This window comes from Leucopleurus acutus (assembly GCF_964270905.1).
Source record: "Leucopleurus acutus genome assembly, chromosome: 10".
Taxonomy (NCBI): domain Eukaryota; kingdom Metazoa; phylum Chordata; class Mammalia; order Artiodactyla; family Delphinidae; genus Leucopleurus; species Leucopleurus acutus.
Window position 1 is genome coordinate 24,330,279 of NC_139153.1, and position 27,307 is coordinate 24,357,585.

General features: G+C 39.0%; 1 protein-coding gene across 1 annotated transcript in view; it reads right to left on the reverse strand.

Moving 5' to 3' along the window:
- SLC25A26 (solute carrier family 25 member 26) overlaps window positions 1–27,307 on the reverse strand; it is a 143,457-nt gene that overhangs the window by 98,136 nt on the left and 18,014 nt on the right. The window contains exons 4-5 of the mRNA XM_082849210.1: window positions 6,892–6,996; window positions 5,473–5,520 (exon numbers count right to left, since the gene is read on the reverse strand). Of these exons, the coding sequence (XP_082705336.1) occupies window positions 5,473–5,520; window positions 6,892–6,996 (153 nt within the window). The remainder of the gene's footprint in view (window positions 1–5,472; window positions 5,521–6,891; window positions 6,997–27,307) is intronic.

The window sequence follows — 27,307 nt, forward strand, 5'->3', positions numbered from 1 at the left end:
AAAGAAAGAGATAATGCCAAGGAAACAATTTCATACAAAGACACACAATGATACAGAGCATTGACACAAGCAGGAAAATTCTCATCAGAGAACACTTCTTTTTCTCTTCCATCATGAAAGCAGAAACTAGTACACAGGCTTAAGAACGGTAAATAAGTAATAATTCTAACTACAGTTGCACGAAAATATTTTCAACAGAAAACATTCAAGTATTGCAATCTTAAAAAGAAAGCCTTCCTCTAAGTGGGTAATCTTATCTGGAGAAAAAATTCCAGTAAATTACCAACGTGACCCAAAAAAGAATAATCATAAAAAATTTTCCAACTCATTTATGTTAGTAATTTTGATTGGTTCAACTATCAATTAGGGTAACTGTACATTATTATAACCAATAGGTTGTTTTCCTACAGAAGTAGCCAGCGAACACAAAATTAGTTGCAGGTTGCAATCTGTTAAGTGAATAACCAATTCCATTCTACAAGACATTTGGATAAAACACTCTCCAACTGTAGCTGAGAAGCTTTTTAAGCGGTAACAGTTAGCCAGCCTCTAGCTCAAACACAACTATTGTTATTCATCATCATGAAATGGCATTCACACATTTACATGCAGGCAGATCAAGGCTGCATCCCCATTCAAGAACCTGACAGCCTAGAGGCAGCTTTCTTCATCTCTGGTCCTAGCAGACCATATTGCTGCAATACCTCCTTTGTGAGACTGAAGCAAGAACAGCTGACACAAAGTTTCTAGCACAGAGGGGCAAATGGCTCAGAGAGGTTAAGTAACTTGCCAAGAGCAGACAGCTAGTGAGACACTGGCATTCCACACTGAGATGTCATTTCCTGTCAAAAGCTCTTTCAGTTACCAAGAGTACTATTAAGCATAGTTAACATACTTTGAACACATCCTACGTGTCAGGGTCTATAGAAAGCACTTCATATGGATCTCTTCATTTAATTCTCACCATAACGTCAATATAATTTCAAACCATCAGTTCACAGTAAAGGAAGAAAATTGTTGTCAGATATATGTTCATACGCCCAGTCTCACTTAAAATTAAAATTACAGTGAGATCATTTTTCATCTCTGAGATTGCTAGTACCGTTGGTGAGGCAGGGGTCAACAGAGAGCTCCCACACTGTGTGCAAAAGGGTCGACTGGTACTTCTGCGAAGGGCAATTTGGCGATTTGCATCAAAATTACAAATGCCCATACACCCCTAACCAAGAAATTCTACTTTTCAGCATCTAACCTACAAACATTCTCAACCACGTATGAAATGACACAGGAACAGTATTATCCATTGTAGCATGTCTGTCCTGCCCACCAATGAGGAAGTGGTGGCACAATGATCCCTTTGTACAATGGAGTCCTACACAATCATAAAAAAGTGTGCCCCTTATAAAGTGATATAAAATGATCTCTAAAATATTTTGGTTAAAAATCAAATAAGATGCTAAACACCTAGGATAGGGTAGCTCTGGAAAAACACACAAGAGACTTGTATAACATGAAGACCTTGGGGGGAAAGGAAATGATAGAGCTGGGAAAGAGGATTTGAAGGACGATTCTTAAGGCTTGATTCCTAAAGGTTCCTGTTTCCAGCCACTAGATTAGGGGAAATTCTCACTGCCTGAAACAGACAATAAGGGAAACTGGGTTTCACTGCGAGTGAACTTTGCAGTCAGAGTGGGGAATGTTGCACCTAAAGGGACAGATTGAGGGCTTCAGTGAACTCACAGAACAGGATGAATGACTTGTTCTGGCCCGCCCGAGTGCTTGATTTTGATTGCATGTGTAACAGAATTTGGTGGGAGACTTGCGTTATGGAAGCCTGGGAGCAAAATAAGGGTGAGAGGGGGAGATAATTCTCACCTATCTCAGATCTCTTTAGTTGCTACACTCATCTACCAAAAAGAAGCCAGGAGTTACTCATTATCAAAACGGCAACATCCTGCCAGTGAGGCCACTCCAACTGCATTTCACTGTGAGACTCATTGCAGATAACAGTTAAAAACCAGTAATTTATCCTCCAAACTCCAGTGGACATATGTCAGGCTCTTGTAAGAGCTTTTCCCATGTGCTTGATTCCAGGTCCCTGGCAAACATTCGGCTGGGGTGAGAGTGAGAGGTTCAACCATTCCTCCTGGAAAATACCCAACTTGGGTGAGTGCTTTTTTGAAGCGCCGGCTTGAGGTAGAGGGAAATCACTCCTGCCTCTTCTCTGGGTGTGAAAACCCCAATTGTGCTTCGATAGGCAAGGTACACACAACGTGTGTTCTTTCACACCCTTGGGCCTTTGTATGTGTTGTTACATCTTCCTGTCTCCTGGACTACTTCTAAGTGACACCTCTTCAAGAATTAAGCCCAGACTAATTTTTATTAATGCAATGAATACTGGGTACCACTCAAGCACTGCTTCCTCTATAACCTCTGCTGCATCTTGGATATACGTGTCATTTCAGCCCTATTACACTGCCCTGTAAAGTGTCTGCCCCCCGTTTCCTTCCCCACCAGAATATGAATCCTTCAGGGCAGAAGTGTTCTGCGTGGTGCCCAAGACACAGCAGGCACTCTTAAAATGACTGTCGTGTAGAATGTGTGGATAAAATGCATTTGCTGAGCCTAACTTATTCCTACTTTTTTTTTTTTTTGGAAACGACTTGCCTTTCTCTGCTCTCTTTCTAATTCACATCCAAGGTCATGAGGCTGCCCTCCACAGAACTTTTGGGACAACGGACCCTCTGAAATTAGCCTGGCTATGAAAGCAGCTGTGATTTTGCTCCCCGTTTCCATCTTACTGGAATAACCACACTGCCCCACAATGCTTGGCCACATCTAATTTGGCCTAGATCATGAGGAAAATGAATACTGAAAGGGAGAGGTAAAGAGTATAATCGGTTCACCTTGCTTAGACTCCATCTAAAATTCACAGTAACTAAAATAATTTAGGAGAACATAAGGGATAAGCATGCAATCTCCACAAAAATCAAATGGAGTAAAAACCATGTGACAGCATTCACAAAATCTAAAGATCACACATAATCTATCTTATAACGCATGGATTCAAACTTCAATCTCATTCTAATGGGCTACCGCGAGGGAGATAAAACTATTTTAAAGAAAAAACTGTATACAGAATAAATGTATGAGTTTCCTGGTGACTCTCACTAAGGCTTCAATGTATTTTCTTATTGAAGCAATCAAACAAGCTCTTGGCGAAAAGATTTGATATTGGTGTCAGAACGATGTAAGAATTGAAACTATTTATAATGTAAAAATTTTGTTTAAAGCAGATACATCACTTCTTATTTTTCTCATTCTGAAAAGAAGCGATGTTTCATTTAGCGCGAAAAGATTTGATATTGGTGTCAGAACGATGTAAGAGTTGAAACTATTTATAATGTAAAAATGTTGTTTAAAGCAGATACATCACTTCTTATTTTTCTCATTTTGAAAAGAAGCGATGTTTCATTTAGCAGTAACTCTTCTCTCATTCTATGAGAGAATCTGTACAAAAGCAATATTTCAACTAAAATCAGTTCTGAAGGATATTTTTATGAAAATGCATCATGCAGAAGACCCCAATTAAATTTCCAACAAAGCACTGCCATCTTGAGTAAACAAAGTCATCTCACTAGGGGCACACTTTTTGCAAGAAATGCAGCCTAGAAATTAATTACTAGCGTGACATATGTCAAAACAAATTTTTAGGGCTTCCCTGGTGGCGCAGTGGTTGAGAGTCCGCCTGCCGATGCAGGGGACACGGGTTCGTGCCCCGGTCCGGGAGGATCCCACATACCGCGGAGCGGCTGGGCCCGTGAGCCATGGCCGCTGAGCCTGTGCGTCCGGAGCCTGTGCTCCGCAACGGGAGAGGCCACAACAGTGAGAGGCCCGCGTACCACCAAAAAAAAAAAAAAAATTTTTTAAAGAATACAATGCAGTTGTAACCATGTGTTTTATCTATTTGTATGCATAACCAGTATTCTCTGACATGTAAATACATTCATTTATTCAGCATCTCTCAGAAAAACAAAAAAAAGGTTTATCGTCCTCTCTTTTTGCACCTCACCGAGGTGAAATCTGAGTAAATAACATGTGTTTAGTGAGTGGGAAAATAAGTACAGAATGAAGATACAGTGCAGGTGTTATTTTGAAGGGCAGAAGTCATCTTCCCACAAATAACTAATTTTGAAACATTCAGTCTGCCTTCAGAAGTTTTTCCAAGATATACATCAACTACACCACACTACACTACACTATTACTTTACATACATATTTACATTACACTATTACACACCACACCACACTATTACTTTGTGGAAATCAAAGCTTTAAATAACATGTAACAGTGCTGGTGTTTCATAAAGAAGACTGTAATCTACACTAACAACAAACAAGCAAACAAACAAAATAAACAAAAAGACTACCTGGGAGTAAAATTCAGACTTCAAAGATTTCAATATTCTGCTAATTATGACAATATGTATTTAAATTAAACACATTTTTATAAATGAGAATGTTTGAGCATCCAAGGGAAATCCAAACAGAAAGCAAGGATTCAGAGCAGAGGTATGCAGAATCTCTTCTGTATTTTAATAGATTATGTCCTAATCCTTTTCACAATGTACACCTATATCAAATCATCACACTGTACACTATGAATGCCTCACAATTCTATTTGTCAATTATATGTCAAAAAGCTAAAAAACAAAAAACCCTAGGATTTAAACTCACTAAAAAAAAAAAAAAAACTTATGTCCCAAACCAAACAAAGACTTCTCTTATATCCCATATCCCAGTTATCTACAAATCAACTTTTAAACTTCAAAACAGCCTCCTCTATATGAGCCAAAAATTAAAACATGCTTCCTGCAGTAATATACGTACTAAAATCACTTTGCTTTTTCAACCAAAAAAAGAAGACATTGACCACATATTGAACCGCAGAATTTCGGAACTGGAAGGCTTGCTCTGGGGGCACACTGCACTGCAAGTCACGGGCAGGGTCAGCTCTCCAGTGCAGACTGAACTTCCCAATTCATCATATTTTGCTATCAGGAAGACAAGAGCTAACTGCATGATTTTTCACATAAAAATAGACCTTTGGGACACTTGTCTCCCAGGGTGCTTCTTTCCTTACCAATTTTTCACTCATTCTGTATATTACAGTAATTAACTTGATATCTTACCCTTAGTAGTTATTTCTTCATATCTTAGCTATCACAGCCATGTAGCCGCCTATGATAAGACTGAAGCTCTAGGATGGGCCTTCTGACCACTGGGGCTGCTCTTTCAGCTGACCCATTCTACCCAGTCATCAGATGTAAGAGCCAAGATAAGACTAAGCAGTGTTTTAAAAAGTGATCATAATTTCCCTTTGTAATTTTTTAAACCAGTCTCTCCAAATAAATTTACTAAACAAAGCATATCATTCTTTTGTAGTTCAATATTGGAAATTAAGTTACTTACCTCTCTTAAAACAGTGCTTTTGTAGCCTCGATATAATCCTTGGATGCCCTGAAACAAACAAAAAGCCAAGACCTCAGAAAGTTAGAATAGCAGAGACTTCTAAATGACATTCTGCATGAAGCAGATTTACCTTCTCTAAAGTTTGAGTTTTGAAATATTCACAATGACTACAGTTCTATAAGAGGTTTAAAGCTTTTAAACTGGCTTAAAGTATATAAAGCTCAGATCAGCTCCCTTTAAAATGGGAACATCTCTAATAATAAAGCTGACTACATATTAAACTTTACTTATTTTCAACATTTCTTCTCTTGAAAAAAAAATACTTGAGAAGCTTTAAATAAACATATTTTCAAAACCAAATGCACACAGAATGCCAATTATCCTTTCACAAAAGAACAGAACTATATTTTATAGTTTCAACTATAAGACGTCACAATGCATAAATAATCTCTCAAGTGAGAGATACCTCTAGACAAGCCTTGACTTATCTGTTTAACTATCCACACGATTCAACAGGGACCCTTTACTGAACTGATCTCAATCATACAATTAAACACTCAATGTCTGCTCACCTAGGTGACAGAGGGATTAAGAATAAAACTTTTCTAGGGCTTCCCTGGTGGCGCAGTGGTTGAGAGTCTGCCTGCCGATGCAGCGCACACGGGTTCGTGCCCCGGTCCGGGAAGATCCCACATACCGCGGAGCGGCTGGGCCCATGAGCCATGGCCGCTGAGCCTGCGTGTCCGGAGCCTGTGCTCCACAATGGGAGAGGCCACAACAGTGAGAGGCCCATTTCAAATTTTAAAAAATAAATAAATAAATAAATAAGAATAAAACTTTTCTAAAACCTAGACTCACTGAAATTTTCATGTGACTGATTCCATTTTAAAGGAAAAAAAGGCCTTCTGTACAAACTATAAAGAAGAGCAGCTCACTGGTCCCTAGCCACATGGCCAGCACACATGAAATTTGATCCACAGGTTAACATGAACCAGTACAAGAGGAATTACATTTTTATATAAACATTACAACATCGGTCACTAATATCAGTCCATTACCACAGGTCTCTTCCATGGGTCCTCAAATTCTATACTGATGTTTTAATATAATATCTTTATTCACTTTACATATTCACTATTTATTCCATATCTGATTCCAAAAGAATGATAAGACTACTGCAATGTAGGACACACACTTAGTAGTGTGGTTGTTTAGAAATTTGAAAAAAAAATAAAAATGAAACTAAAAATTTTGAAAACAATGGAAAGGCAAAGATAATCTTAGCATAAAAAGTTGCTATAATTGGACAATAAATTTAGCTTTAAGGTCTCTTCTAAGGCTCCTAGGATGAGGGCCACAGTATTCCTATTACCTGCCACACAATATTCTCAATAAGAGAGCTTAAAAACATATTCTCACCTCTTGACATAAGATGTTAGAGAAAATGTGAAATGTTCCTGAAGAAGCAGATACCTGTGCCCTCTGCTTAACTACTTCAGAAGGAACTCGAATCAGGCAAGCAACCTAAAATATACAAATTTAATTATATCCTTAAAAAGAAGTAACTGCTATGAAAAAGGAAACAGTTTCATAAGCAAAAATTACAGTTAAACGAAAGCATAATGTACAGGCTCAGTTCAAGATGCGAAAAGTTGGGGTTTTTTTTCGGTTTTGTTTTGTTTTTTTAACCTAGAACACTTAGAGCATTACTGGACATGCATTGTGTTACCAACACAGAACCTCTCCTCCCTGGTCCCACGTAGATCCTCCTACCTCCTGCCTCATTGCTCCAAACAAATCTGTCTGTAAGCCACTCGATGGGAAGAAGCACATGCACTCATTCTGAACTCCCAATACCTACGAGGACATCTGGCGGTCACATGACAGCCATTTCAAACATGTTTGCTCAATGAATGAATCAAAAGGGCCTTAGCTTTACTGGAGTAACACACATCAGTAGAGGCAAGACTGAAAAGCGGCTGGTTACCCCAAACCCTCCAACCCACCCCACCCCCAGCCTCGGCCAGCTCCCAACCGCAGCACCCCCCAACCTCCCCACCACCCAACAGCTGAGGAGTAACTCCAGGCACTCCCGGGCCCTGCTCCAGCATTTGAGTTGACGTAGGTCCCGACTAGTCAACAAACAATTGTAACATCACCCTTGGTGACATGCCAGGGTCAGTTACACGCCACTCAACCTCACACTTCCAGGACTCCGCCTTCAGTAGCCCACTTATCTTCAGAAATATTAAGAATTGGTCAAACCGGAAAGAACTGGTCTGCCCACTGAAGGACAGAAGGCAGGGGAAAGGGCAGCAGGCAACAGGGAGGGAGACATATAAACTGATATTTTAACTGTTTTAATGGAAGTCCTGTATCAAAGCCTCTGTACACTAAGCAGCCTGTCAAGGATACAAACTTTTTTTCCAAAGTGGAATTCACACACCTGACTCTGGTGTTCAGTATTTTGTATATGGTTAAGGAGATTAATTTTAAAACTTTCACAATATATATTTCATATACAAATATATGTATTTGAGGCACAGTAAGAAATGTGGACAATCTTCAGTGACACATGCAGCAAAATGGAAACAACAGGAAATTTAACAAAACCGTCCCACCAAACAGGATGTTTGCCCTTTTCAAGAGTCTCCTAATTCCTAATTTGAGATGACTACCCAATTTGGATATTATATAAGGCTTTGTCTTTCTAATGTTAAGTAGCTCTAAGGTACAAATCAGCAAACTTTTAATGTAAAAGATCAAATAGTAAATATTTTAGACTTTGCCAGCCAGATGGTCTCTGTCACAACGGTGCAACCATGCTGTGGGAACACAAAAGCTGCCATAGATAATAATGTGTAAGTGAATGGTGTGACTGTGTTCCAATAAAACCTTATTTATAAAGACAGGTGATGGTCTGCCAACCCCTGCTCTAGGTATAAACACTGGCAAATCCTTCTTTGGTATTAGCCTTGGTAAGAGCAGAGCAGGCACAGAACAGATGTAGGCCTCAGCAACCCCAGGAAACAAGGGATAGGGATGGCAGGTAATGTGATTCTAGGTGTCATGGAGTCAGCTAACAAGGGTGTATCGCCTCTGAAAAGTAGCTCAAAAGGAATAGTACTTTATGTGGACGCACTCCAACTGATATGGTTAGGATAACATACCAGTTGGAGTGCATTAATGACCTGAAGTTATTTTTCTCCCCAAACTGACAAGACTCACAAAACAATATAATCTACTTTCTTTTTCTTCGTTCATCAAACATTTGAATGCCTTTTGTCTGCAAAGATATCTACAATTTGGGCCAATGTATCTTTCCACCCACAGTCTCCCTTCAAATTTACCTGATTCAGTTCAACAAAAACATGTAGAGCCAGACACTGCACAAGACACTGCCTGGCAAAGAAAACTAAGATGGTGCCCTGACGCCAAAGAACTCACAGCCACGCATAAACAGTTTCAATAATATTGATACATGGCAAGAGATAGAGTAAAATTAAAGAGGCAAAGACACGTATCATAGCAAACGGAGAGGAGGGGTATTTAGTCCAACCTCCAGGCTGAGGGAAAACTGCCAGAGATTATGCCTTCACAGAACCTTCCAAAGGAGCAAGAATTAGCTGGCAAGAAAGGTAAAAAGGGCATGATGGGGAGTGGAAACAGAAAAGCACACAATACGAAAGCAGGGTGTTCAGGGGTAACAGAACCATCCCATATCAAGTTAGCATTCTACAGTGTGTACCCACCCAAGCCATTCCATATCACCAAAACCTCAAGTTTAAGGTCAAGGGTAATGGGGAGTAAGACTGAACAGACGGCCAAGAAGGCCCTGTATGCCATGCAAGGAGCCTGGACTTCATTGCATAGACAATGGGACCAACTGCAACAGTTTAGGCAGAGGATCTGTAGCAACATGGGCGGAGTTGGAGGGCATTATGCTGAGCGAAATAAGTCAGAGAAAGCCAAATACTGTATGGTATCACTTAGATGTGGAATCTACCAAATACAACAAACTAGTGAGTGCAACGAAAAAGAAGCTGACTCACAGATACAGATAATAAGCTAGTGGTTACCAGTGGGGAGAGGAAACGGGGGAGGGGCAATATAGAGGTAGGGGATTAAGAGTTACAAACTATTATGTATAAAGTAAGCTACAAAGATATATTGTACAAACACAGGGATAGTTTGTGTTGTGTACAACACAGCCAATAGTTTACAATAACTATAAATGCAATATAACCTTTAAAAGTTGTAAACTACTATATTGTACACCTGTAACATATAAGTACATCAACTATACTTCAATAAAAAAATAAAATAAAATACACACAAAGTTTGGGCAGAGGAATGATAACCTGTGCTTTAGGGACATCACTCTGGCTGCAGTAGGTAGAAGAACAGTTGCAGGATAGAAGAGAAAGATAAGCAGCAAAGAGGAAAGACAAAAAGAAGGCAAGACACAAGCTCTGAGACTACTACAACAGTTCTATAGAAGATACCAGGAAATGAATATGGCTCAGAGAAGAAGGTTCAAATTTGAGGGAAGAGTCAGGAGTAAAATGAAAGGACCTGGTGACTGATAAGAGGTCAGGAGTGGGGAGAGAGTAAGATGCTCCTACAATACAGTGGTGCCATTAAATGAGATCGGGGGCCAGAGGAGGAAAACAAGTTTAGAGCAAAAAGGATAAATTCACTCTGGGAAATGCTGAGCAGGAGAAATCTGTGGCACATGTAAGGGGCTGTGTCTATCCAAGAAATTAATATCTGACTATAAAGGTAGAAAATAACAAGGCTAGAGATACAGACATAGAAGTCATCAGCACATAGGTGATGGCTGGAACCAAGAGAGTAGATTACCTAAATAAAGAGCAGGGCTTCCCTGGTGGCGCAGTGGTTGAGAGTCCGCCTGCCGATGCAGGGGACACGGGTTCGTGCCCCGGTCCGGGAAGATCCCACACGCCGCGGAGCGGCTGGGCCCGTGAGCCATGGCCGCGGAGCCTGCGTGTCCGGAGCCTGTGCTCCGCAACGGGAGAGGCCCCAACAGTGAGAGGCCCGTCTACCGCAAAAAAAAATAAAAATAAAGAGCAAAAAGGGAAGGTCAAAAGGCCAAGAATGGAAGTCCAAGGAACACCCACTCTTACAGAGCAGACAAAAAGAGAAGAACTGATCAGACATATGAGAAGGAGGAAATCGCTATGGTGAACACTGGTCTTCTGTGGCTGCCCAGTTTTCAACTCTCATATGTGAGAGGCTTCCCAGCTCAAGAAAACAAAGGGTCAGTCACTCTCCTCCCTGGCCTTGTCACCAACTTAGGTCTAGCCACAGGCTTGCTGCCTCATGAGAAGCGTGGCTTGTATATCCTCCAGCGTAACCTTGTCATACAACTGGATTCCAGGCAAGAAAGGGCCTCCTCTTTTTTTTCAGATGTCCCCTAGTTGGTGTCCACTTGGCCACAATTGTGTGACACGGCCACCCCTTGTTAGGAAGGCTGAGAATATGTAGATCTAGCAAAGGGTTCGGTAGACTGCCACCCAAACCAAATCGAAGGAGAAGCGGAAAGTAACTTAACAGTCTCTGCCAACTTTCCAAAAACCAACCTTTTTTCCCACAGGTTAGCCAAGATCAATTTCAACTGAAAGCGACCAAGAATGCCACTCGATATTCAAGGGGACCAGAAGTCTCAGATGGAGATTTGCAGAGCAAGGGGTCAAGAGTATCAACCAGTGCACACATGAGGGTTACTGGACTTCCCAAGAATTGTTTCAATGGAGGGCTGGGCCAGGAGACCCATTACAGTGAATTCATAAGTGATTCAGAGATGGAGGCGGGCAAGTAAAGAACTACACCAGGAAGCTGGTGGAGACCTTAGGAGAGATGGGTTCATGGCTAAAGGAAGTTCTTTGTCTTATCTAGGATGGTAAGTATTTGTACATAGGATGGGGGAAAGTGGTAACAGCAAGGCAGAGATTGACAATTTAGGAAAGAAATGGGATAACACATGAAGACCCTAGAGGCTGTGAAAAAGGTAGAGCCAGGAGCCCAAGCACATGCCGACACTGCTAGGATGACCACCTTTGCCTCTGCTGCCCCTCAGCATACGGTACCATCCTGCATCTAAACTGGGCTTTTCATTCAGGGCTCAACTCCAGGAGGGAACGAGCAGTGGTCTGGGTGAGGGTCTTCAGACCTAGACTGTGGCCCCAGCTTTGTCAGTGATCTCTCAAGCATTGTTGGACCAGAAATCTTCATGGTACCCTTTTAGGCTTTGATTTCTAAAATTCTTAATTTTCTCCAATCATACCTTCTCTTTTTCACTTCAAAAGATTCTCCTTATTCTCCAAATAAACTATTTCCTCACTATTCTCATTCCCCCAAAAAAAAACTATTTTAACTGAAAATTTTTTACTTATTAACTTATACCATATAGTTTTTAAAATATATTACTTTCTCTCCTACTAAACATAAATACTGTGAGGGCAAAAAGAAAATATGCATTAATTTTACTAATCAACTGGAGTCAACTGGGACGGCGGAGGGGACAGGAAGCACTCTGGTATATTGTTTTCCAAGCTTTATTTAGGTATGACAACATTTTACCTACTATTTTTTGGTATTATTTCATGTAAAGTAAATAAAACTACCCAAGAGGGGAAATGCAAAAATTACTCATTTCCAAAGAAATACCTTACCAATACTCCAGAATTTTTAAAATACATTTTTTTTCTTTGAACTGAAGAGAGTATCTTTATATATAGTTATAAAAAGACTAGAAAAAATAGAGTTGGATTACAGGTGATGTTTCTCCTTCTTTTCTGCCCACTTGCATTTTCTAAATTCTCTACAATGAACATGTATGATTACCTCATAAGTTTCTTTAACATAATTTCAAAGGGCAAAAACATTTGTTATGCACCAAAGATTTTAAGTGAGGAACAAAATAAAATCAAAGGACTAACTTAAAATATGCTTGTAGATGCGATCCTATTTATTAGCCTTGACAAAAGCAACATGTAGCTTTAATTTAGTGACAATAACACACACACCCAAAACAGACTAAAGAGCTTAACACTAAGGCCTAAAACTGGGTATAAATTATGTTACTTTCGGTAAGAGTGTAAACGTTTAAATCCATGCTAATAAACCAGGATAGAAAATTAAGTCCACTGAAACTTACATGAAGCTTACAGGGCAGCTCCCAGCATCTAAAACTCATTACAGAAATGAAAATAAATAAATAAGAAAAGAAAGAAAAGGGTACTCTTAACACCTTGTATTTTTCAACTCAAGAGGTCAAGAGTGAAATATGACCCCAATATGTCAAGAAAATAGGAATTGTCCACTTTTGTGCCTGGGCATAAATATTTATAGAACTTCATGCCTCGTAACCCTCCATGTTCTTACATTATATTTTTATTTCTTAAAAATACAGCAGCAGAAGAGAAATTTTGTAAAGGTTCTCAGATGAAAAACAATCTAACAGAAGAGGTACAAAGCACCCAGCACGGTTTCCTGACTTCCCCGGCATGGCAATTTTGGTGTAAGAGGCCACAAAGTAATGCCTCTATTTCCTTCAGCAACTCCCTTGCCTTCCATTTGGTTTTCTATTAACTCTGATCTTTCTTAGATTTGAATCTGAGCCGCCACGGAGTATTTCACTGCACAGGAACAAAAACATGTTATAGTATCATGGTCCTATGAAAGGAAATAAAGGTAATGTCATCTGTGGGTCTTGGGGTAAAGCCATTCTTCAGAACATCCTTTCCTCAGACGTCCGGGGTTCAGTATGAAACCATGACCCAGGGAGGGTGACATTTTCATTAAATCCAAAAATGGTGTATATGTTAAAGTTCTAACAAAAGACAACTAAAGCTTTCCATAAAGAAAATACATGTCCCCAGTCTTTTTTAAATCAGCATTAAAATGCAATATTGGCCTCAGTGGAATTTAACAAAAAATCTGAGGAACTTTAAATTGAGAATGATTACAATATTAAAGTTGCTAAGACTTTTCTTTCTTTAACATAAATAAAAACTTTTCTGATATGGTTTTCATTTTTGAAATGGAGAGCAGAATGTCTCCTTTTAGTATTCACTGACCACCAAGATGCAAAACTACAAGTCCTAAGACTAACTGTATGAAAGGAAAAAAAATCACAGTGAACTCTGGCCTCACATTAGGTATTGTAAAATGAGTGAAGGCAGAGAGGAGAGAGAGAGAAAGATGCTGCTAAACTCCCTGGTTCATTCATTGCCCAAGCCAAGCTCCAGACTTCCACACATCACCTGCCAGCCATTTATAGTCTCACTTCCATCCTCTCACTCTTGAAATGCTCTTCAAAGTGGCTGGACATCACCCACAGTAACTTGTGTTAACACTGTATCTTTTACCCAACTACTTCAACATAGTTCATAAAAAAATACCCAACTTAAGACTTTTCCTTAGGAAACTTAATCAACAGCCTATAAATATTCGTCTCATATTAGAAGCTAATTATCTCAGTATTTAATATATAAATCAATCTGAGATAGAAGTTACCAAAGGTCAGGGAACTATTTGGCCTAGGGAGCAAGGGTAAAACCCAAACCTTTTGATTATCATCTCCAGAATTTTTTTTAATTGAAGTATAGTTGATTTACAGTGTTGTGTTAGTTTTTTGTACAGCAAACTGATTGTTATATATTTTATATATATATATTCTTTTTCAGATTATTTTCCATCATAGTTTATTACAAGACATTGAATATAGTTCCCTGTGCTATACAGTAGGTCTTTGTCGTTTATTTTATGTATAGTAGTCTGTATTTGCTAATCCCAAAATCCTAATTTGTCCCTCCCCCTGTTTCCCCTTTGGTAACCCTAAGTCTGTTTTCTATGTCTGTGAGTCAATTTCTGTTTTGTAAATAAGTTCATCTGTATCATTTTTTAGATTCCCCACATATAAGTAATATCATGATATTTGTCTTTCTTTTACTTACTTTACTTAATATGATAATCTCTAGGTCCATCCATGTTACTACAAATGGCATTATTTCATTTTTTTATGCCTGAGTAATATTCCATTCTGTGTGTGTTTGTGCATATACATATACATATATATGCATATATACTCACAACAACTTCTTTATCTGTTTATCTGTCGACGGACATGAACATTTAGGTTGCTTCCATGTCTTGGCTACTGTAAATAGTGTTGCTATGAACACTGGGATGCATGTATCTTTATCAATTATAGTTTTTTCCAGATATATGCCCAGGAGTGGGATTGCTAGATCATACGGCAACTCTTTTTTTAGTTTTTTTAAGGAAACTCCATACTGTTTTCCATAGTGGGTGTACCAATTTACGTTTCTACCAACAGTGTAGTAGGGTTCCCTTTTCTCCACACCCCCTGCAGCATTTATTGCTTGTAGACTTTTTGATGATGGCCACTCTGACCAATGTGAGGTGATACCTCATTATAGTTTTGATTTGCATTTCTCTAATAATTAACAATGTTGAGCATCTTTTCATGCACCTATTGGCCACCTGGATGTCTTCTTTGGAGAAATGTCTATTTAGGTCTTCTGCCCATTTTTTGATTGGGCTGTTTGTTTTTCTGTTATTGAGCTGTATCAACTATTTGTGTATTCTGGAAATTAAGCTCTTGTCAGTCACACTGTTTGCAAATAATTTCTCTGAGTCCACAGGATGTCTTTTTGTTTTGTTTATGGTTTCCTTTGCTGTACAAAAGCTTATATGTTTGATTAGGTCCCATTTGTTTATTTCTGCTTTTATTTCTATTGCCCTGGGAGACTGATCCAGAATTATTTTTCATTAAAGGTACATCATGTTTACATGCGGCTAATGAGTTTAAAGGTTCCAGGTTTAATTATAAGCTAATTCTTCATGTTTAAACCAGCAACTCTATAATTAGTTCAACAGAAACTTAAGTAAGTTGAATAGAGCCAATCAAAGTTTAATCACATTCAAAGTAAAGCTAATTTAGACTGCGGAGTAAACTCCAAGTAGCAAGTTAATGAGAGAGAGAATGAAAATTCAGGGCACTCTAAAATTTTTTTAAAAGCACGGTTTACTTACTTGTATTTTATTCCACATTCCCAAAATTCTTTCTAGAAAGCAGGATTCCAAATTAAGAACACCTAACATTATCTTTCTACACCACCATTTAAATTCAAAACCCCTACAAGTGAACAGTTCATCTGTTTGTCAATTCTGCCATCTGCTGGTTACAAATGAAATCACAGCTTTTGATAAAAAAACGCAAAGGTAATTGTTAAATCCAAATGTACCTTCCTTAGGGTTTAAATTTTATCCACTCATACTGAGTTATAAGTTCACCATGCCTTTATTCCTTATAAATAAGCCTCTTTCCACGTATACAAATAGCCAATAGGCATGGAAAGAAAAAAAAAAATTTGTAAGTATAGGTCTTCTCTTTCCTGACAAAACTAACATTCTTGATAACCCAGACTCTAGACAAAAAGTTAATAGTCTTCTCAACAAAAATAATTTGTATCTTTTAGGCCCTGTGTCTTGAAGTTATTTATAGAATTTTACAGAACCCAGAGGTAAGCTTCAAACGGCTTTTTCACTTTTATAACTTTCTGTAACAGAATGGGGCCATGATTTCACATTTGATGACAAGTCTCATGGATGGATTTATAGACTTCAACTAATATAAAATCTGAAAACGGAGGAGACTGTAATGCTAACTACACTAATTCCCTATTGCTGCTGTAACAAATTACCACATAATTAGTGGCTTAAAACAACAAAAATCTATTCTAATTCTGGAGCTCAGAAGTCCAAAATGGGTCTAAGTGAGCTAAAAATCAAGGGGGCTTCTAGAAGCCCCCTGCATTCCTTGGTTTGCGGCCCCTTCCTCCGTCTTCAAGACAGCAGCTTAACATCCTAAAACCTCTCTAACACTCCCACTTCCCTCTTACAAGGAAACTTGTGATTACACTGGGCTCATCTGGATGATGCAAAAAAAAATCTTCCCATCTCAAAATCCTCAGCTTAATCACATCTGCAAAGTCCCTTTTGCCATGTTAGGTAACATGGCCACAGGTTTCAGGGACTAGGACATCTTAAGGGGGCCGCTGTTTTGCCCACCAATGTAACCAAAGGCAAGTTTTAGAATCCTCATCTTGTCTTAGTTTAAGAAACCCAGAGTGATCTGAGTTCTTAGCATTACCCAAGTAATATACCTTCCATCTCCAGTTGTGCATCAGTTCTGCCATTTTTAAAAGATGACATAAAAAGTAGAAAATGAAGGTCTAATATTTATCTTAACTATTCACTCTGCAATGGTGTTTTATCGCCCACAGCAGCTGGGAAACCTTGTGTACAGCACTAAACTTCTTTGAATTTCAATTTCTTCATTTTCTGAACTGACAGCCTTCCCAAAACTATAAAATTCTAAAAGTGTACTCCGAACAGCAATTTGTGTGACATGGGACCAGAACCAACACTTAATGAACACTTTATGTATCAGATGCTAGGCTTGAGCACTTTAGAAGTGCTGTATCACTTAAGCTTTACAAGAACTGTGAGTGAGGTAGCATTAACCCGACTTTTCAAGATAAGGAAAACAACAGCTTGGTAAGCTTGCATAAAGGACCTATAGACACAGAGCAAATACACAGACAAGTCACCATTCTGACCCTCACCTGCGTAACTTGACAGCTCATGATCCATAAGCTGCCTCCTTTCAGAGGTCCTCAAAATATTCTCTACCTACTTAATACATGTATCCAACTTCTTCATATGCGCCTCAAGGACAGGGGTCAAAATTTCTTATTGTTTCTTAGCACCAATCACAGCACTAGATATATAATAGGCACTCATATATCTACAAGTATTCAATTACAAACCAAAGCAAATTTGTGACAGCAGCATTTAATTCATTATGCTACCAAGAACCCTACTCTTAACAATATGTTAAAAAATAAAGTTTTGTCACTGACAAAGTGCAGACTCCCACAGAAGCGGTTAATCTTAACTTCATCTTGGAGAGAAGTACTCGGTTTTTCCATTAACACTGTAGTGGTGGTACTGACCAAGTAACACTCTTGTGGTTTAAGTAGGATTCTCCAGCTTCATCATCCTACATGAAAATCATACTCATTGTTTCTATAAAGCTAAACTTCATTTGTGTAGCATAAACTGACACTGCTCTTAAAGAAAAAGCCAACACGGAGCTCCCCTTCCCTCCCATGCACTAACTACACAAGACGATCAATGAAACGCACTGGCCGAGCTCGTGAGTCAACACCACCTGAAGGAATGCTGCACACCACATCAGAGAGAACAAGTCCACACGACAGAAAACAGTCTGAAATGCGGCGGAGAAAGAAGCCATCGGGAAAGAGGAGGGACGGTGGGTAAGCTGCTCCCTGACAAGTGCCTCTGCGAAAAGTCTCTCAGCACATCCATGCGAGTACTTTAAGGAATGACCACCAGCAGGATCATCACTGCACAGGGGTCCTGCCAGGCCCTGCCCTCTTCCTCCCCTTACCACTGTCAGCTCGGGCTCAGAGGGCCGGGACAGCTGGAGAGCTGGGGTGTGCTTCTGAGCTGAGCTCGGGAGAATGACAGCAAGCTCAAGCATGCACACACCACAGACACACAACGAGAGGACACAGGCACCCACGAGGAAAGAGGCACTGAAGGAACGCTGCCAGAAGGGCTTTTCAAGGAAGAACCTCCGCCTTGATTCTCGTCAACTCACCTTCTCCCTCTGCATCCCCTGCCCTGCCTCAGTGGAGGCTCTAGTCATCTCTCTCCTCGGGATTTCTGCAACAGTGTCCTCCCCTCCATTCACACACCACGCCCAACTCCACACAGCTGCCAAAGGATGTTCTTAAAACACCAACCAGTGGTGCTCTCCTGCTCAGCCCTTCAGAGGATAACAGGCAAAACCTCCTCACCAGAGCAGGCAGGGCCCTCTGGGACGACCGGGTCACATCTGTGCTCCACATGAAACTGGAAGGCGTCGAACAAGGGCTTTGCCTAAGTTCAATAGCCCTCCTTGGACTCGCCCGCCTAACAATCATCGTCCAAAACGCAGCTCAAGGACTAGCTATTCTCTGAGGCCTTTCCTGAATCAACATCCATCCACCCATCTAATCCACTTCCCTTCAGGCTCTTGTACTTACTTTTCTTAAAATACCTGTAACCCTTTAGTGTACTTCCATACTTACATGTCCATCTGCACGTCTAGACTGCAACTCTCTAAAGGCAGTATCTTGTCATTTTATCCTCAGTGCCGAGAACACACTAGGCCGTCTTAAGATCTAAATCCACACTGGCAGGTAAGGACAACAAAAGTGGTGGAGGAAACTAAGAGGAGCTGAACAAAAGCAGCTGATATAAAAGGAATCAAAGAGGTCCAAGTGGGGAAAGGACACAAAAAGGAAAGGCAACGGAAAGGAAGTTATTTTTTGCAATTCTGTAGAAAATTCTTTGTGTAATTCTTGTGATTTAGCATTCCTAAGAAGGAATTACAAAGTCTGTCTGCCTTATGTACTTAATGTTCTGAAGTGAAAAAAAGCTCCCAGGCACAATGGAAAATGAACAGATAGGAGAACAGGGCAAAAGGCCCCCTTGGGAGAGGCACGTGCTTAGATGCATCAGAAAGCAAAGTGCCTGTGTGAGTGTGGCTGGGTATCTAATATTTCGCTTGCAGCTTCTGATGGTACAGCGAATTTCCTAGCACTGTCTCTACCCTCCTGCCTCCATGCATCTTGACACACACAGGCATTTTCATCTGCAGCATTCCTGAGAGCTTCCTTCTGACTTGACAGTGACACTGCACTTCAGGGATACCCATCTTATTTTCCACTCCACTTATCTTCCATGACTCAATTATACAACTGCACAAGAGTCTGACACGCTGCTAACACAAGTGCAAATGAGAGTTCCTCTCTGTTAATTTATGGATGTTTCAAAACATATCATGATCATTTCAAAAGATGAAAAACATTTCAAAAGTTGTTAACCTTTCTTCTATTGTTTTGCTCAGTGGTTCTTAGAAAAGGCCAGTAGAGATCATGAAAAACACTATGCATACACTTTAAACCATGATATTAACAGCATAGTTAAAAAGAACTTAAATCCCTGCTAGGGAAAACACAATGATAAGCAGCACATGCCCCATGCCGTGCAGCTGGTAACACTCCTAACAACGATGCATCTAGTCCTCCAAGCAGCCGATTCAGCGGGGAAGCTGAATCAAAACGACGTGCTTACCCCATATTTTGATGTTCAACGAGCCCCTCAAATGACTGCAGTACACTGCCATCCTCTAAACTAACCAGTTTATTAAACTAGGATTTTTTAGTAGGCCTAAAAGTATGTAATTCTGAGGAAAACACAAGGAATCACACTTTTGATCAGTGTGCTCCACACCTACTAAAATATTCTTATGCACATGACTGCCAAGTCAACTCAACAGAAATATTTACCACTGGGGTATAAATCAAAATTTTTGATAATCCTTTATGAGTGGTGCTTATATATCACTGAACACCAGAAACATCTAGGAATCTTGTTTAAAATGCAGGGCCCACAGCGCCACCTCCAAAAATCTTTATTTGTAACCTGCTGCCCAGGCAAATGATTCTAAAGTAGGTGCTCCCTGGGCCACGCGGTTGTGTGAAGTACTGTTACAGAGGCTGTCAGAAAAGCACTTACGAAACACGGTATCACTGAGTTCCTAGCTTTCTCAATCCCAAGTTAGAACAGGACTGGAAAGAAAAATCTACCAGCATCTATGTGTGTAAGGACATCCACAGACATCACCCATGAGCACATTAAATTCACAGGGGCCATTTTAGCAGCAAAGAAATTTTAATAATTCTTCTATTTCTGAAAACAATATTAACTAAGTCCGTAAGTAGGATAAGACCCAGAAAAAGTCAAATCCTAAAGTTGAAAAAAAAAAAAAATCACTACCACTGCAATGTTATAGCATCTGTTATACTAAAGTAAACCCACCCCAACCCTTCTGATCTAATTACAGATTCTACTTCTCACAGGGCTTTTTCTGTGTCTGATGAAAACGGAGCTGTAAAATAATTGAGGCAGGGATTTAGAGATTTGGTACAGCAAACCTAATAAAAATGGCACAAACGGGACTCTTCTCAGTGTTGTTACATATTAAATCTTATTTGATCGATCTTACTGTATTCCAAATCACAAACATAAGGCAGAAGCTTGTAATTATCGTTTTATTGATTTCTCATTAACTTTTAATCAAGCTGCTGCTACAGGGAATGGTTATCACAGCAGTGTTCTTTTGTTTCTAAGTTTCACACACTTACCATCACTACAACAAAGTAACTGTGGATACATTCAATGCCAACAAAAATATAGTATTGTTTCTAAGGAATGTGTCTGCAACATAACCATCTTATATCAGCGCAGATGTGTTACAGAACAATGACTGCACTAAGCTATATCTGATTTTCTCTTGGTCTCTTTATACCTTTCTGATCACTGACAGAAATAAATGTTCTTTGTTTTATATTCCTTATTTGTTCCTCCTAAATTCATCTGTTTCTTTCTCTTACTTACAGCGACCACACTTGGCTGAGTCTGCAACCAATTTATGCTCTATGAAACTGAAAGCAAATTACTAAAACAGAAAGGCAGTAGGTACGTGTCTGAAGCATTTATTAAGAACAATGATACTGAATGGTTGCAGGAAGTTTTTTAAGAAAGTTTAAAGATTACAGGAGCACCAGAACCACATTTCACAACCTTCATAAATCTAACAAAATTCTTAGCATACTAAACTGTAACTGAATTAAAATCAAATAAAGTCAACAGCAAGAGATGTTTCACAGGTGAAATCCTCAATCTATGTACCTGCTGCTGATCAGTTCTCCTCTGAAGGCTCTCCAGGCATCACAGAAACTATAAAAAGGCATGACATGAGGCCTTACTGCCTAAGGGACCATGGAAATCATAAGAGAGACAATAAAGATAAAAATTTCCTAGAATTATTTATTTCCAGTCTTACAGATACCTATTTCCTAACTCTAAAGTCTACCTACGCCACTTTCTATGCCCAACAGTTCACACAGAATATTACATTTAAAAGGCTCCAATTTTTTAAAAAATACCAGTTACAGATATTGACATATTGGAATACAGTGTTTTCTACAAATGGAAAGCTGCATCACTAATATGACGGATCTAACAGCTACCCTTTGCCCTATTTAATTATACCACTTTATATATTCTTCCTAAGTCTAAGAGACAGAAATTTTATAAATTGAAGAAAGTCTATCCTCCAACATGGCAAACCAGCTTTCAAGCAAGATGGCCCTGTGGGAAATGAAAAAAAAGGACCCAAGTTCTTTTTGCTGCTTGCTCTCAGCAGCGGAATAGAAAATGTAAACCAAGTGAACTTACGAGGATATATTTAAACTAAATCAGAGCAACAGGCAATTCTAAAATAGAGGCAAGAGCAGTCAAAGGGACAGAATTTTTACAAGCTGGGAGACAATGAAACTCTGACACACCATTTGTTATTCTTGAGTATATATACTCGAAAATAACTGCATGCAATGAGGTTCTAATGTCAGAACATAATCACAAAAACACAATCTAAACCAAGGATAATAGGTTCAAAGATTTTTTTACATTAAATATATATTGCTTTTAAATCGCAGACTAAACCAATATTCAGGCAGAATTCAAGCACTGGAGTCCTTACTTTGGGTAAGAGTGGGGGGAATGAAAATTCCCAGAAATTGTACACAAATTGTCCGTATGTTCACTTTCGTGGAGAGAAAACCACAGATTTCACTAGATTCCTGAAGGGGTCTCTGGCTCATACAGGAACTACTACTTTATGCTCCTTGCGCCTCAAAAATTAATATATTGTGGGCTTCCCTGGTGGCGCAGTGGTTGAGAATCTGCCTGCTAATGCAGGGGACACGGATTCAAGCCCTGATCAAGGAGAATCCCACATGCCGCGGAGCAACTAGGCCCGTGAGCCACAACTACTGAGCCTGCGCATCTGGAGCCTGTGCTCCGCAACGGGAGCGGCCGTGATAGTGAGAGGCCCGCGCACCGCGATGAAGAGTGGCGCCGGCTTGCCACAAGTAGAGAAAGCCCTCGCACAGAAACGAAGACCCAACACAGCAAAAATAAATTAATTAATAAAAAATTTTTAAAAAATTAATATATTGTTAGTCTCATCACACTAAAAAGCTCAGTAAATTATGAAGGCAATTTTTTTTTCAATCCAGAGTTAGCTTAGGTTCTGCAAAATCATTTTTAAACCAATGACAAAAGGAAGTTTTATAGAAAACACTTCCGTGAATTTAGTGTCTTTCAGGCTAATTTCTTTCAACATTCTCTTCAAGGAACCATCCAAATGATTTCTTAGATCAAGGAATTCATTGTATAGTAACGGGAAAGTATAAAATTATATATATATATATATATCCCAGATATAAATAAATAAATGCAAAAATGCTGAAGAAGACCAGAGATCATCTTTTTTTCCATATTACACATCATAACCTCAACAATTCAAATTATCACATGAAAAGGGAGACCCTCGCTTTTCTTTAAAACTGAGATTATTTCCTCCATAATTCCTTTTCTCCTGGATTGTCCAAATATATTAGTATCGGATATGTGTTCATCAACCAAAATGATATAATTAATATGACTTTTCTTTACAATAATTTATAAAGAAATTATCTTAACACTTCCCTACTCATTCTATGAGTCCAGTTTTACCTTGATACCAAAACCAGTCAAAGACACAAGAAAAGATAACTACAGACCAGTATCTCTTATGTAAGTCCTAAATCTCTAAAGTAAGTCCTCAACAAAATACTAGTACATAAATCTAGCACTATATAAACAGTATTATATACCATGATCAAGTGAGTTTTAACATTTGGGTTGCAAATGCAAGAGTGGTTTAACATTTGAAGATCAATTAATGTAATACACCATATCAGTAAAATAAAGAATAAAACCACACGATTATCTCAACAGATGAACAAAAGGCACTGACAAAATGTAACCTTTTATGACAGAAATAGTACTGAAACACTAAATACTTTCTTCCTAAGATCAGAAACAAGATAAGGATGTCCACTCTCACCACTCCTATTCAACACTGTAGTACAGCTTCTAACCAGAGCAGTTAGGCAAGAAAATGAAATAAAAAACATATAGATTGTACAGAAATAAGTAAAACTAGCTCTATGTGCAGATGATACGATCTTGTATATAGAAAATCTTTAAGAATCCACTAAACTTTAGAACTAATTAATTCAGCAAGGTTGGAGGATACAAGATCAATATACAAAAATGAATTTATTTCTATACAGTAGCAATAAACTAACTGAAAATGAAATGAAGAAGTTCAATTTACAATAACATCAAAAAGAATAAATTACTTAGGAATAAATTTAACAAAAGAAGTGTAAAACGTATACTGTGGAACTACAAAACACTGTTAAAAGAAATTACAGAAGTCCTAAAGAAATGAAAAGACAGCCTATGTTTGTGGATTGGAAAATTTAAGCATTTTTGTTAAGATGGTATGCTCCCCAAATTAATTTGCAGATTCAATGTTATCCCTATCAAAATCTCAGTTGCTTTTTTTGCAAGCTCATTTTGCAAGAAATTGACAAGCTCATTCTAAAATTCACATAATGAGTTCCCTGGTGGCCTAGTGGTTAGGATTCCGGGCTTTCACTGCCATGGTGCGGGTTCAATCCCTGGTTGGGGAACTGAGATCCAGCAAGCCGTGAGGTGAGGCAAAAAAAAAAAAAAAATTCACATAAAAATGCAAAAGACCCAGAAGAGGCAAAACAATCCTGACAGAGAAGAACAAAGCTGGAGGACTCACACTTCTGATTTCAAAACTTACTACAAAGCTGTGGTAATCAAGGCTCTGTGGTAGTAGCATAAGGATAGACGTAGAAATCCATAGAATAGAACAGGGTCCACAAATAAACCCCACCTTTACGTCAATTAGTATTTGACAAGGGTGCCAAGGCAATTCCATGGGTAAAGAATAGTTTAGCAAATGGCACTAGGTCAACTGGATATACACACACAAAAGAATAAAGTTAGACCACAGCCTCAAACCAGATAAAAAAATTAACTCATAACGGATCAAAGACCTAAAAATATGAGTTAAAACTATAACACTCTTGAAAGAAAACATAGGTATAAATATCTTCATGATCTCAGATTAGGCAATGGTTTCTTAGATACGACATCAAAGCACAAGCAATGTAAGATAAAACAGATAAACTGGACATCATCAAAATTTGGAACTTATGCTTCAAAGGACACCATTAAGTGAAAAAAATGCACAGAATGGGAAAAAGTTTTGCCAATATATAAAGAGCTCCTACAACTTATTAACAAAAATACAACCTAATTAAAGAATGAGCAAAGGAGACGCATAGACATTTCTCCAAAGGAGGTATGTAAATAACCAATAAGCACATGAAAAGATGCTCAAAATCATTAGTTACCAGGGAAATGCAAGTCAAAATCACAATAAGATACCACTGAATAGCTATTTGTTTGTTATAATTAAAAAGACAGGTAGGGGCTTCCCTGGTGGCGCAGTGGTTGAGAATCTGCCTGCCAATGCAGGCGAGACGGGTTCGAGCCCTGGTCTGGGAAGATCCCACAAGCCACGGAGCAACTGGGCCCGTGAGCCACAACTACTGAGCCTGCGCATCTGGAGCCTGTGCTCCGCAACAAGAGAGGCCGTGACGGTGAGAGGCCCGCACACCGCGATGAAGAGTGGCCCCCGCTCGCCGCAACTGGAAAAAGCCCTCACACAGAAACAAAGACCCAACATAGCCAAAAATAAATTAATTATTTTTTTTAAAAAGGAATGTTTAAAAAAAGAAAAAGACAGGTAACACCAAGTGGTGTCAAGGATGTGCAGAAGAAACTGGAACTCTTACACACTGCTGGTGGGAATGTAAAATGGTGCAGCCACTTCAGAAAACAGCCTTGGCGAGATCCTCAGATGGTTAAAAATAAAGTTACCATATGACTGATATTTCCACTCCTAGGTATGTATCCAAGAAAATCAAAAACATAGGCAATTGATGATACCTGCTATAGCATAGATGAAATCTTGAAAATGTAAGTGAAAGAAGCCAGTCATGAAAGACCAGATTGTAAGGATTCCACATTTTTTGTTTTTATCTTTCAAGAATTTGTCAAATTTATTAACATACGGTTTTCATAATATTCTCTTCTTATTCCTTTCTAACAGCATAATACAACAGAATTTGCATATTATAAAATTCATCCATTTTAAGGATACAATTCAATGATTTTTAATATATTCACAGACATGTGCAACCATCATCCTAGTCAATGTTAGAACATTTTCATCACCTCAGAAAGAAACTTGGTAGGATTCCATGTATATGAAATGTCCAGAATAGGCAGATCTATACAGACAGAGTAGGTCAGCGGTTGTTGCCTAAGGTGAGAACGTTGGGGGAAATGGGAAGTGACTGCTAATGGGTACGACGTTTCTTGTCGGGGCGATGATGATGCTCTAAAACTGACTGTGGCGATGGCTGCAGCTGTGAGTACAGCAAAAATAATTGAACTGTACACTTTAAATGGATAAATCATACAGTATGTGAATTACATCTCAAAACGGTTATTATTTTTTTAGTTGTTTTCTCCTTTTTTCTGGTTTTTTTTTTTTTTTTGGCCGTGCCATGCGGCTCACAGGATCTTAGTTCCCCGACCAGAGATTGAACCCGTGCATCCTCGGCAGTGAAAGCATAGAGTGCTAACCACTGGACCGCCAGGGAATTCCATAAAGTGCAATCTCTCTCTTTCATCACCCTCATGCACCATATTCTCAAGAGAAGAAAATTAGGTTACAAAACAGTTTGTAGATTCTCATCCAAATTTTCTAAAGGAAAATAGTGCGCAGAAAACAAAACCACAATATATCACAGTTGTTTCTTATGTAAATCTTATAAAGGCTGATTCATTTTTCTAACTTCCTAACATAAATACATACCACTACTTTATTAAATGAAAAACGATATATATTACTTGACAAAATGATAAAAGACTTATAAACCGAGACCCTTCTCTTCACTTTCTTGTCCATTCCTGTTAATGCACCCTGCCCCTAACAACGTTCTGGGATTATTAAAATAGACTAGATAGGAGATAAGCAGATACATAGATACATACATACAAAACAAACAAGACAATGTGATTTGAAAGTAACAATAGTAAAGGACAATTTCTGGGTGGATACACAAAAATAATTTTAATTGAAGTTGTCCATTAGTAGTAGGCAGGAGGAACTGGAGAAAGGTAAGTGGGTGAGGGGGTGGGAAAGCTCTTATTTGTATTATACTCTTCTCTGTGTTAGTTTAGAAAAAATATATATTCCTGTATTATTATTTTTTGTTTTGTTTTGTTTTGCGGTACGCGGGCCTCTCACTGTTGTGGGCTCTCCCGTTGTGGAGTATAGGCTCCGGATGCGCAGGCTCAGCGGCCACGGCTCACGGGCCCAGCCGCTCCGCGGCACGTGGCATCTTCCCGGACCGGGGCACAAACCCGTGTCCCCTGCATCGGCAGGCGGACTCTCAACCACTGCGCCACCAGGGAAGCCCTCCTGTATTATTTTTTAATTACAAATATTTTACCACATACATTATGATTTACTGGCTCATGAATTATTTACAGAAGAGTTGGATAATTTTTTAAACACACAGGAGGGATGGACTGCCTGTGTTTTCATCATTGCTTTCCAATTTTACTTCATTATAATCAGACA